The sequence below is a fragment of the Lynx canadensis genome, chromosome D2 (assembly GCF_007474595.2).
Source record: "Lynx canadensis isolate LIC74 chromosome D2, mLynCan4.pri.v2, whole genome shotgun sequence".
Classification (NCBI taxonomy): Eukaryota; Metazoa; Chordata; class Mammalia; order Carnivora; family Felidae; genus Lynx; species Lynx canadensis.
Window position 1 is genome coordinate 31080868 of NC_044313.2, and position 12244 is coordinate 31093111.

Genomic DNA, 12244 nt, shown 5'->3' on the forward strand with positions numbered 1-12244 from the left:
CTAAGCCACCCCATCTGCCTCTCTGCTCTTAAGGATCCAGCCCAAGGGTTTTTATGTGGCCTTTCCTTGGCCCCCAGCTTTCCGGCCCTGTCCCCCAACACTCCCAGCAAGCTTGGCCACTGCCCAGGCTGCGGCTCTTAGTCCCATGTTGTCTCGTGGCATTATTTGCTAGTTGATTGACTTCGCTTGAGTTTGTCTTCCTTCCAACTGGTTTGTCTCGTACTTTTAAAAATACGTATACCGATAGCTTTTTAAGGAAATTGTGGTGGGGGCACCTAGGTGGCTCAGTTGGTTAAGTGTCCGACTTCGGCTCAGGTCATGATCTCACAGTTCGTGAGTTAGAGCCCTGCGTCGGGCTCTGTCCTGACAGCTCAGAGCCTGGAGCCTGTTTCTGATTCAGTGTCTCCCTCTCTCTCTGCTCCTCCCCTGCTCACACGCTGTCTCTCTCTCAAAAATAAATAAAGATTAAAAAAAATAAAAAAATAAATTGTGGTGTAAAGTACACATAATGTAAAACTTACCACATTAACCATCTTAAAGCATGCAGTGGACTAGTACGTTTACATTGTTGTACAGCCAACCTCCAGAACTATTTTCGCCTATTAAACTGAAAGTCTCTACCCGTTAAACGACAACTATTGCCCCCACCCCAGACCCTGACAACCATCATTCCAGAATCTGTCTGTAATAATTTGAATTTGAATATGCATCTAGGTACCTCATGTAAGTGAAATGATTCAGTATTTGTCTGTGACTAGCGTGTTTTACTCAGCATATCTGCAAGGTTCACCCATGTTGTAGCGTGTCTCAGAATTCCCTTTGTCTACGCAAGCACTTTGCCCATTTTTTTATTGAGATGTTTCTTTTGTGTTGTTGAGTTTGTGGGTGGTCTTTACGTAGTCTGCTAGTCTGTGTAATCCTTTATCTGTATGGTTTGAAAAACCATTCTCTCATGCATTCTGTAGAGTGCATTTTCAGTCCGTTGATGTGTCCCCTGATGCACAGAAGTTTTGAAATTTTGAGATAGTCTTTTTGATCTATTTTTATTTTGGTTGCCTGTGCATTTTCTTGATTCGTACTTCTTTGGCTCATCCCCACACAGAGCTCAGCATGTATAGCGAAAAAACAAAAAGGATTCTCAAGTAGGAGAATGAGGCTGTCCTCTTGGCAGAGCAGAATGTATGTGGGGCTGGGGCGCGCGTGACTCCCCAGGAAAACCAGGGCTTTCTTAGGGTCTTAAAAAAAGCTGTATTTGTCTCAGGAGTAGGAATACGACTTCCTTGAGGGGCTGTTGTCCCTGGGGCCTGGGATGGGAAAGATAAGGTTGCAGTCAGTGTTCAGGGGTCTTGTCTCCCACAGAAAGATGCAAGTTTTCTGGAGTTGTCAGGTCCGTCAGCCTGCTGAGCCAGGGGGAGGCAAGGTGAAATTTGCGTGGGCTTTGGGAAGTCAGGGGTGCTCCCTGTGTGCTCACAGGACTTTCTTTTGGTTCCAGAGGACGATGAAGAGATGGCTGACCTGATGGAAGACACGGGTGTCAGGAGTGTGAGTACTTCCTCTGATGGGGGTGCTGGGCCCTCAGGGCAAAGCCTTGGGCTGACAGCTCTCAGCCATCTCTCCCCTGCCCACCTCCCACCCACCCCCACCTGCCCTGCTTCCTGAATGCACAGGAGTGCCTTGAAGCTGTGCATAACGGATGGTCCAGAGGATGTGGTGTGCATGTACAGGGCACAGTGTAATGGCCGACTGCTCTGTGGGGCGTGGGAGGGGGCCCCAGGCACCTGATGCTTCCGTGTTGGTGGAGTTGTCCAGCTGAAGGAAGAGAGACAGAGCCCTGTGTGTCTCTACTGAGGGCATGTGCTGGGCAGGCTGCAAAGGCAACAGCTGGCCTATGTGTTCCAAGGGCAGGTTCCTGCAGGGAGCCGTTGAGGAGTGCCAGGGGGCCCGTGCGTCATCTCACCTAATCCTCACAAGAGACGGGACTCTATCCCCGTTTCCAGAGGAGGCTTATCCTGCCCAAGTTCACAGGGGTTGTTAGATGCAGATGGGATTTAAACCATGGCCTTCCAGCCTCCTGAGCCCAAGAATTTAACCTTGGTATCTCCCAGGGTGGAGTGCAGCTTCTCACCTGCCCCACCTGAACCAGCAGGGTGATGTGGGCCCAACCCCTCACCGTCCTTCCCAAGCCCAGTGAACAGCACTTCTGAGGGTGTCTAGGAGCAACGTCTTCCCTCCGCGTCCTCTCGGGGCCTGGCCAGCCCATCCAGCCTTCCTGGGTGTCCCCATTGGAGGACAGCTGCATAGGCGGGGATACAAAATTAGCAGTGCAGATGCAGGTACTGGGGTCCCATTTCGGCGTCAGCCTAACCTCTCAAACTCAGCTCCTCACCTGTGAATCTTGTGGAATTACTGGGTTGGCTTGATGAGATTGGACACGGCAAGTGCACAAGTATAGTTCCTGATGATCTTTCCCCCAGTTACTGCTTTCGTGAATGTCCTATTCACGACGCCCTATCCCTGGCCAAATGCCCATCTTCCCGCCAGGGCCAAAGAGGTACCCGGTTATCAGAGCATTGCACCCACGTAGAATTCCTGGGTGAAAATCAGACATAAAAGATCAGATAGTTATGGGGTCAGAGGGTAGCCTAGTTATGGGGTCAGAGGGTAGCCGGGGGTCTGAGAGGCCTCTGATGCAGGAAGCCTCCTCTGAGTAGGAGCGTTGCACCAGCTAAGCTGAGGTCGGGGTTCCCAGACAGGTACTTGTTGCCCTGGGACAGGAGTTCTGTGTGAAGCAGGCAGATGAGATTGTGGTCACAGCCTGGGCTGGAACTTACTTCTGCACTGCCTAGTTGTGTGATCTTGGATAGTTCTTTACCCTCTCTGAGCCTTGGTGTTCCCATCTGAAAGTGGGGGATTGAGTGCTTGGCAGAGGACCTTTCCTGCTAGCATAGTTTGCAGTTGCTTTTACTATGAACATTAATGAGGATGATCGTGTACCCTTGTTAATGAATTTTGTGCACCACGTTATAGAAGAAACATCAGAAGCTCAAGCATCAGAAAGAGGCTGATGATGAGGAGCTGGAGATGCCCCCTCAGTACCAAGGTGAGACTTCTACTCTTCCCTCTTGGGACACTGTGTTCCCTGTCCCCTGCATTAGACAGGGCAGTGGCAGGCAGAACCACAGGTTTACATGGCATGGCCCGATTGTAGTCAAGTCAGCACCAACAAAGATTGGCTGATCTGTCTCCCAAGACTGGTCTGGGGGCTGAGAATGTTTGGGATGAAGAAGAGTCTGGGGGATCTGTGCATGGAACCCCCAGCCCTTCTAGAGAGCCCCTGAGCCCCATCTCTGTCCCACCCACTTAGGCCTTCTGTGAGGCTTGCAGCCCACCCCTTGTTTTCCTGGGAGGTGTCTGTCTCTCTTGTCCAGCCCTGAGTCAGGCTGGGTTTGGGAGACCACTTCAGCCTGTGTTGAGGGTGGCAGCTGGGAGGGTCAGTGGTGGGCCTGCCCAGGGGATTCCCCTATACATTTGTCTCTGGTCCCCTGAGCTGTTCCTTTTCCTGCAGCAGCTGCTAAAGACACCAGTGTGGCTGCCAAATGCCAGGGGAGGCCTCTGTTACTCACCTCTGCCTCCTTCCCCTGAGGGCAGCCCCTGTAGCAGAACCCCTGCTATATATCTGGAGGTACAGGGGCTCCTGTAGAAAGTCCCCAATCCCAGGGGCTCCTGGGCGGCTCAGTCGGTTAAACATCCGACTCTTGATTTCAGCTCAGGTCATGATCCCAGGGTCGTGGGATCGAGCCCTGAATCAGGCTCCGTGCTAAGTGTGGAGCCTGCTTGAGATTCTCTCTCTCTCCCTCTGCCCCTCTCCCCTGCTCACACATCGTATGTGCGCGTGCTCTCAAAAATTAAAAAAAAAAAGAAGCACGGTCTCCATTTCCAGCAGCAGGTATGTTCTCAGAGCCTTAAGGCATCCTAACCCAGCTGGAGAGCTTCACGGCTTCCCACTCTGTGGCCCCACAGGCCAGGGCCTAGTTTACCTACTCTGCTCTGAGGTGGTGTGGTGCAGAACCAGATGATGTAGAGGAGGCCTGGGTTCAAGACTGCTGGCTCTTAGCTCTGTGGCCAACTTGGCCCAGTCCTGCTGCCTCTCTGAGGTTCTAGTTTCTCATCTGTGGAAAAAAAAAAAAAAAAAAAAAAAGTGGGATTCATCTGGCTCATCTAAAAAGAGTCCTCCTGAGTCATCCATGAGTGTGTTGAAATCCGGACCGGAAATAACAAGTGACCTTGGAAGCACCTGGATTTCTGTAACCACAGTTTTCATGTCTGTACAATGGGACAGGAGCTGCCTTTCTTTCCCAGTGTCGTTGTGAAGCCTGAATGAGATCAAGCCTGAAGTACCTCATTTTATAGACAAACTTAAAAGATCCAGAAATTAAGAGACTTGCTGAGGTTAGAGCTGGTAGTGGTAAATCAGGGAGTCGAACCTGGGTCTGTCTGACTTCAAAGCCTGTGTTCTTTTCTCCTAGGACAAACGGAACAGATTTAGCTTTGGAGACTGGGGTGGTTCATGTTAGTGGAGAAGGTGTATGTCCTCAGAGGTCATTGGTAGGTCTGTGTGGCTTCAAGTCAGCCTGAGGAGCCCACTGGTCTTAACTGTTAAGCCACTAGACAGTCCCTTCTTGAGGAAGGTCTTTGTCCTTGGTTGGTAGGGGACAGAGCCATTGCTAGCCTTGATTTCTCTGCTCCCTGGAGGCTCTGTAAAGACAAGGTACCCACTGCCTTCTCCCAGGAGGAAGCTGCCCTGGCTTTGCCTGAGTCATGGTCTCTGTGTTCCCCCTCTAGCTGGAGGCTCTGGTATCCATCGCCCTGTGGCCAAGAAGGCTATACCTGGGGCCGAATACAAGGCCAAGGTAAGAGCCATGGGTAGGGACAGAGCCTCTGGGAAAGGATGAGGGTAGCTGTGCCCATCACCCTTCTGGAGAGCCACCTTTGTGGAACCAGACTCCGGCCACACCGAGGGACACACTGAGGTCTTGTTAGCATTTAAAGTCCATGCCTTTGTTGGTTGGCATTCCTGAACTACAGGAGCCCTTTGGTGCCACCAGGGCACAGAGTGAAGGGGAGGACATGGGGTCTGTTAAGTCAGGGGCAGGGAGGAAGGGGAACCCTGTACTCCTAGTTGACTCTCTCTCTCTCTGGCTGAGCAGAAAGCAAAGGGTGACGTGAAGAAGAAAGGTCGGCTCGACCCCTACGCCTACATCCCCCTCAACAGACCTAAGCTCAACCGAAGGTACAGTATTGTGCGGGGTCTGGCTGGGGCAGTGGGGGTGGGGAGCTCAGTGCTCCAAAGAGGGGAGGGCCTTATTCTCAATAAACTCTCAACTTAATTGCTCCAGTGTCTTCCAGTTTTTTTTTAATTTTTGCTTTCTAATGTGCACCTTCATGTAGTTGGTGCCCACATGCGTTATTGACTTGAACTGCTCTTGTAAGCAGGAAAGCACCTGTGCCCAGAGCACGTGCTGCCCACTGCCAGGCAGCACCCTTTCTCCCCAGTTCCCGCTAATGCTGGGGGAGCCATTGGTCAGCATTATGGGAAGAGAGACCACCTGTCTTCAGGGAGATGTGACCCTCTGTTCCTTGTTCCTGCAGGAAGAAGGTGAAGCTGCAGGGCCAGTTTAAAGGCCTGGTGAAAGCTGCCCAGCGAGGGTCCCAGGTGGGACACAAACTCCGCAGAAAGGATCGTCGGCCCTAAAGCCTCGAGGCCCCCAGAGCTGCCCTGGGACCCAGCGTAAGGTCTCTCTGCAGCTTCCAGGCTGCTTTGACATCAGCTCCAGATACTGAAGGTTCTGGCAGAGCCTGGACTCGGAATGACTTGCTGGACAGGGCTTGGCTTCCAGAGAGGCACCCAGGATTTTGGAAGCTCCAAACAGGAGCCACCCTTTAGAGATGTCCCTAAGGCCTGGAGATGGGAATGTGGCCTCGCTGCTTGTGAATCGGCCAATGAGGCAGCTGTGCTTTCTGCCCAGAGCAGCCATGTGCACCAGAGCAGACGGTTTCCTGTTTCTTCTAGCCGCTTATAGCCACATGGCACTTAGCCTGGCTGTGGTCTGGGTGTGGAAGATTTGCTGTGATCGGATGTAGAATAAACATGGACCGCCATGCGTTTTCCCTAGAAACACTGTGTTTTATCACCTGCCCCTCCATGGACAAGAGCTGTGTCCAGTTACTGGCAGCAGTGGCTTGACCTCTTCTTTTCCAGTCCCAGCATCCAGTCTAAGGCATAGCAGGTAGCCCTAGGTCAGGCCTTAGAACTTGCCCACCTATGTCAGGAGGTTTCCCTGACTTCACTTAGTGTCTCAGTCAGAGAGTGACATTTGGAGGGGCAGGAGGGGCAGTGAATGCTCTGGGGCTGGTCTGTAGAGACAGAATAGAAAGGAAGCAGAGGCTGCCCCAGGTTGCCCCTAGGCACAGGTTTCCTTGGCAGCTTTGTTCATTGATTCACTGAAGTTCATTGGTTCACTGAGCCCCTCTGAGTGCAGCCTGATCACCCACCTCCCTGATCATCACGTCCTGTTTTTCCCAGACAAATAGGTTGTGGAAAGAGCAGCATGATTCTCACCATCCAGCTTTGTTGGTCTGGAGCATTGCTCCTGAGGTCACTTTATCGGCCATGGTACCCCTGTGTGTGCTTTCCCAACAGGCATCAAGAAGCAAGGAACCCCAGGGCTAGTCCCCCATCCCCAGTAGGAAGAATTGTCCCCTGGCATTTGATCCATAGTTTTTCTCATCTCAAATTCTCCCCATTTGACATGAGACACCCCACCCCCTCCACCACACATGCTCAATAGTTTCCATTCTAGTTTCATGCCCTTGGCTCTGATAATGCTCCCAGGAGGCCCTGTGCACAGTTCCGTTCATCCTCCAAGGGAGCTCTAGTCTTGACTTGATCCATTGACCCCCAAATTAGAGCATTTCCTCCCACTGAATCTGGAACGAAGAAGTGGAGAGGAACCACACTTCACCCAGAGGTGGCGCTCTTTGCATGCCTTGTTCACAAAGTCTGGGCTTGGAGAGCCAGGAAGGTGGTCTAACCGTGATCCCCATGGTTACTCTTATGGACAAATCAGGCCTATCCTAGCCCTTTCCTATTTCCTTTCTCAGGAAATAAGCCACATGCAGTAGGACACTCCATGAAGTAGGAGGAGCCAGTTGTGCTTACTATTGTATGCTTTCCAAGGACCTTTGTTTTCTTCCAAAGGTAGAGCTAGGGCAGGTGACCCAGAAAGATTGGTCTTGGTGATGTGCTGAATTCCATACTCTTGGAAGTAGACTTCGGATGCACATTACCTCGAAGCAGAGGCAAGAATTGATGTGTCCCAGAGACCTAAGGTGCTGGAAACATTTGTTGTGAAAGTCAGTGCTGCTTTTGTCCCCACAGTGGGGGTAATGAAGGAGAATTGGGAGTATTTATCAATGCAAGGCTCATTCAATTTCAGGACCACTAGAAAATCTGAGGGTCTCCACCAAGGTCCAGATGCACTACTTTAATTTTATTACGCTTTTGGCAGGTCAGAATCAGACTTATTCCAGCTTTCTTTTCTGGGGTCCACCTTCGATTACTTCTCAGAAATGGGAGACAGAGCATGCCCTGCCTGGCCGCACTGAAACAGCCACCCTGGTGTTGGCTGAGGACGTGGGCAGTGTTGGGGATCTACAAAGGCGGTCCATTCATGGCCCCCATCCTGACGCCTCTGCACACAGGTGGGTCCGATCAAACCAACCTCCCCCCTTCCTGGGAAGTGCAGCTTCCTGGGATCGAGGCAGCTGGCCTGATGGTGGCTGTCATCTTACCTCCACTGTCTCATTTGCAAGCCCACCTCAGTCCACATGCTTCATCCTGTTTTCCGGCGTCGTTTGCAACACATGAGAAAATTACCTTTGATGTCCAAGTAGTCTGTTTTCTCTCTTCATTGTTGCTTACGTTCCATCACAGGGTAACTTAGGAAATTAGAATGTATTCTCTACTTCACTATAAAAGTACTAAAGAATCACAGAGCATTTTGGAAAAAAAAAAAAAACAAAAATAAAAGCAAGAGCTAGACTCCTTCCACCAAATTCTCACTGTTAATCTTTGTACATCTGACTCTGAAACAACACAGATTTGAATTGCATGGGTCCACTTACACATGGGTTGTTTTTGATAACTACAGCACAGTACTATAAATGTATTTTCTTTTCCTCATGATGTTATGAATGGTATTTCCTCTAGCCTTATTGTAAGAATACAGTATATAATATATATACCAAATATGTGTTATCGGTAAGGCTTCTGGTCAACAGTAGGCTATTAGTAGTTGAGTTTTGAGGGAGTCAAAAGTTATATGTGGATTTTGGACTGAAGGGAGGTCAGTGCCCCAATCCCCACATTGTTCAAGGGTCAGCTATATCAACTGTATATTTCATTCCTGTTTTTTTATGTGCAAGGCTTTTTTAAATACAAAAACAGTGTTTTTCTTTTTTTTTTTTTTAAGTGTTTATTTTTGAGACAGAGACAGAGCATGAACGGAGGAGGGTCAGAGAGAGAGGGAGGCACAGAATCCGAAGCAGGCTCCAGGCTCTGAGCTGTCAGCACAGAGTCCCACGCGGGGCTCTAACCCACGGACCGTGAGATCATGACCTGAGCCGAAGTCGGACACTTAACCGACTGAGCCACTCAGGTGCCCCCAAAAAACAGAGTTTTTAAATACAAGTATACATTCTAAATTTGCACTTGACTATCACAAACTTTTTACCCTACCAATATAAACACTTCATAAACATTTTCAAATGCCCGGTTTAAACATCCACCAGTGAACGTAGGTCAGTTTACTTACAAAGAATCTGTGAGTCCATAAGTATGTTGTTCTTTGACGTACACAGGGACTTAATGCCATCACTAGATGCTGGATCATGTGCAGAGCAATATTTAGAAAGTGACATGATGACTGTTCTTTGTTCTATTTTTGCTATACATTAGTGTAAATAGACAGATGACTGTACTCCAGAAAATAACCCTGATTTGGGGCACCATAAGCTGGCTTGCCATTTCCTGAAATCATGCTTACTATAGCTTCTGCCGTCAGAAACATTTATCAAGCTGTTAGAGAGGCTGGCCACGTCATCCGGGGCCAGGGCTACAGTGGCAGAAGGTGTTCTCCCATTCCAAGTCCCATTGATCGGTCGTGGAAGTGCCTAGAACAGGATTTTGAGGTCAATAATTGGTAAATATTGATTGAGAATGCTGGGGGGTGGGGTGGGTATGGTGGCAAGCTCAGGCTGCATACTCCTTCCTGGGCTGAGGTCTGGATATCAGCTGTGCAAGTCTAAAATCAGAGTTCGTTGTGTTCAGAGAGGAAGAAAGTGACTCACAACAGGCCTAGGCGAAATTGTGGTTTATTAACGTGTAATGAGAAATGTAACTGCTAAGGGGCTTGAGACTGGCGCGTGGTGACTGCTCAGCACACAGTCCCCTGCACAGGAAGTCAGAATCAGAGGCTTTAGTGAGCATGGGACAGGGCACAGGGAATCATGGGAGTGGTAATTGGCAATGTCTCTGACGTAGGACAGTGTTCTGTTCTGTCTGTAAGATAGACCTGCCCGTCGGGTCCCCCTCTATTCAGGTTAGTGCCAGATCCTCTGTCGTGTCCTCTACACTCTTCAGAGCCACTTGCCTGCTGTTCAGAAGCTTTTCTGAGATTTCCTTCAGCTCCGGGTTCCTTCACATGCAGGCATGCCTGGATTGAATTTCCAAACCCAACTCTTCTGGCTGTCACCAGGGAGACATCCTGTTCTCTCTGGGGCCTTGTGTAGATAACTAATCCTGTCTGTCGTGTGTAGACTTGAAGGGTTTAACTTCTAGAGGGCAGCTTGATTTCCAGATTCCAGGGATGTTACCCTGTAGGCCCAAAGGTAGCTATTACAGAGCTGATAGGATTTTAGGGCAGAGTTTCACAGAAGACCTGAGGCATTGATGACAGACAGATGGGTTTGCGGGATGGTGCCAGGAATAGCCTGGACCTCCTTCTGGCCCCTCCTGTTTTTACAAGCTCTTCAAGAGTCTTGCTTTGAACCAGAACTGTTGCTGTGCCATAGATCTTGGACTTGAGGCCTCTGAGCCTGAAATACATACACAGCTGATTGCTTGGGACCAGCCCTCAGTTGTAAATAAGCTCATAAAAATGATGAGGTGCAGTGTTACCTGAGATTTTACACGGCTGTGCATAATGATTCGGTCCCTGTATGATAACACTTATCTAAAATTGCCTTCTTTAACCTTTCCAGCAGGTGGGGTATACCTCCAGAACACAAATAATCAGCCAGCAAAGCTGACATCTAGTATTTATTCTGAAGAAAGTCCTTCCCTGCCCACACGAGGACTATCACAGGGGCCACGTGGATCCTCTCCCTCAGGACTTCACACACGGGGCACAATCACACCTGATCCACACCCGCCAGGTTTAAATCTTCGCAGGTACAGATTACCACCAAATGCAACCACGTGTACTATCTCTCCATCCCCACAACGGTGGCGTGATGATTAACCGCTGTCATTTTCATGATCCGTCACAGCTGAGAACCCAAAGGCAGCGTTAAGTCAGCGGAAAAGGTAGTTATTAGGCCTCCAGAGTTCAAGCCCACGCTGCTGCACCTTCATAGCTTAGCCCCTGGGGAGAACACAGTGTTGCAAGCAGGCTTAGCTGTGCATTTCAAAACACCGCCTGCAGTTGGGACACCAGAGTCTGTTTCCTTTCCCTTCATCACCTTGTGGGCTCTTTACTCCCCAAAGCTCTGCCGCTCTGGGATTAAAACCAATTACAGAACAGGCTTCTTTGTACTTGGCGAGAGGAGGGTGGAGTTGTACCAGGACTGACTTTCTTGACAGCCACCAGGGGCAGGGCAAGGCAGGGCAGGGCTGCTTGCTGGATATTCCTTCCTCTCTTTCCTCTCCTTCCTCTTCCCCTTTCAGCAGACCGTGGAGCTGCTCTGCACGTCTTGCCTTTCTTCCTTTCTGCCGTTTTTTTCTACCCTATTCCTTGTCCACTTCCTCAGCCCTCCCTCCCTGTCTCTGCTTCTCTACACACACACACACACACACTTGCATTGTGCCTTTGTTCTGAGCAAAGGACTTCCTTCAGAAAGGCATTTTGTGAGGTGGGATACAGTAATAAGCCAGGCAGACAGGATCTTTGCCTTCATAAAGTTTATGAGGAGGGAACGGGTAAAATAAAGAATAAATAAAACACACGATTGGAATAGTGCTTTGTGGATGCCTTGAATGGACCTAATTTGGATGAGGAGGACATGGTGGGGGGGCACTCTTGGAGTAAATGATGTTCGTCTAAGACCTGAAGCGTGAGCAGTCTTTAGGTTAACTCATTTGCCTCAATGATCCAGGCTCCGAAATTTCTAGGTCCCGGACCTAAGGGCAACAATATGGTTGGAAGGTGGGTTTAGGCCAGGACCTGTCTGGAAGTTCTGCTGCCTACCAGGCTTACTGTTTCACTTAGATTGTGTGTGTGGGTGGGTGGTGGTGTGGCTAAATCTCTCACCTACTTTTGGCTCCTGCTCCAGACAAACGAATAGCACACGCAGAGGCCCTGGAGCCAAGAAGAGTTTGGCCCCTTCCAAGAACTAGCAGGAGGGGCGCCTGGCTGGGTCAGTCGGTAGAGCGTGCGAATCTTGATCTCCGGGCTGTGAGTTGGAGCCCTACGTTGGGTGGAGAGAGTACTTAAGAACAAAATCTTTAAAGGGGCACTGGGTGGCTCAGTCGGTTAAGCATGACTTCGGCTCAGGTCATGATCTCACGGTATGTGAGTTCGAGCCCTATGTCGGGCTCTGTGCTGACAGCTCAGAGCCTGGAGCCTGCTTCGGATTCTGTGTCTCCCTCTCTGCCCCCCCCCCCGCCCCCACTGCTAGCACTCTCTTTCTCAAAAATAAATAAACATGAAAAAGATATTTAAAATAAATAAATAATAAATAAAATCTTTAAAAACAAAACAAACAAAAACCAAAGAATTGACAGGAAGCCAGGGTTGCTGGACCAGAGGAGCAAGGTGGAGAGTGGGACAGCTAAAGGCTAGAGAAGCGGCTGCCGGTGGTGTTTCACAGGGTCTTGAATTAGCCCAACTCAAACGGGTGTTGGAGGGGAGGGAGGGATAATGCCGGGGACTGGCCTGAACTGACTTGCTTTTTTTTTTTTTTTTTT

The 12244-nt window shown here is 49.8% G+C and overlaps 1 protein-coding gene across 1 annotated transcript in view; it reads left to right on the forward strand.

The window, feature by feature from the left end:
* Window positions 1-6176, forward strand: part of RRP12 (ribosomal RNA processing 12 homolog) — a 30058-nt gene extending 23882 nt beyond the window's left edge. Inside the window, exons 30-34 of the mRNA XM_030334752.1 lie at window positions 1493-1542; window positions 3028-3100; window positions 4843-4910; window positions 5208-5290; window positions 5650-6176. Of these exons, the coding sequence (XP_030190612.1) occupies window positions 1493-1542; window positions 3028-3100; window positions 4843-4910; window positions 5208-5290; window positions 5650-5752 (377 nt within the window). The 3' untranslated portion in view covers window positions 5753-6176. The remainder of the gene's footprint in view (window positions 1-1492; window positions 1543-3027; window positions 3101-4842; window positions 4911-5207; window positions 5291-5649) is intronic.
* Window positions 6177-12244: the final 6068 nt, after the last annotated feature.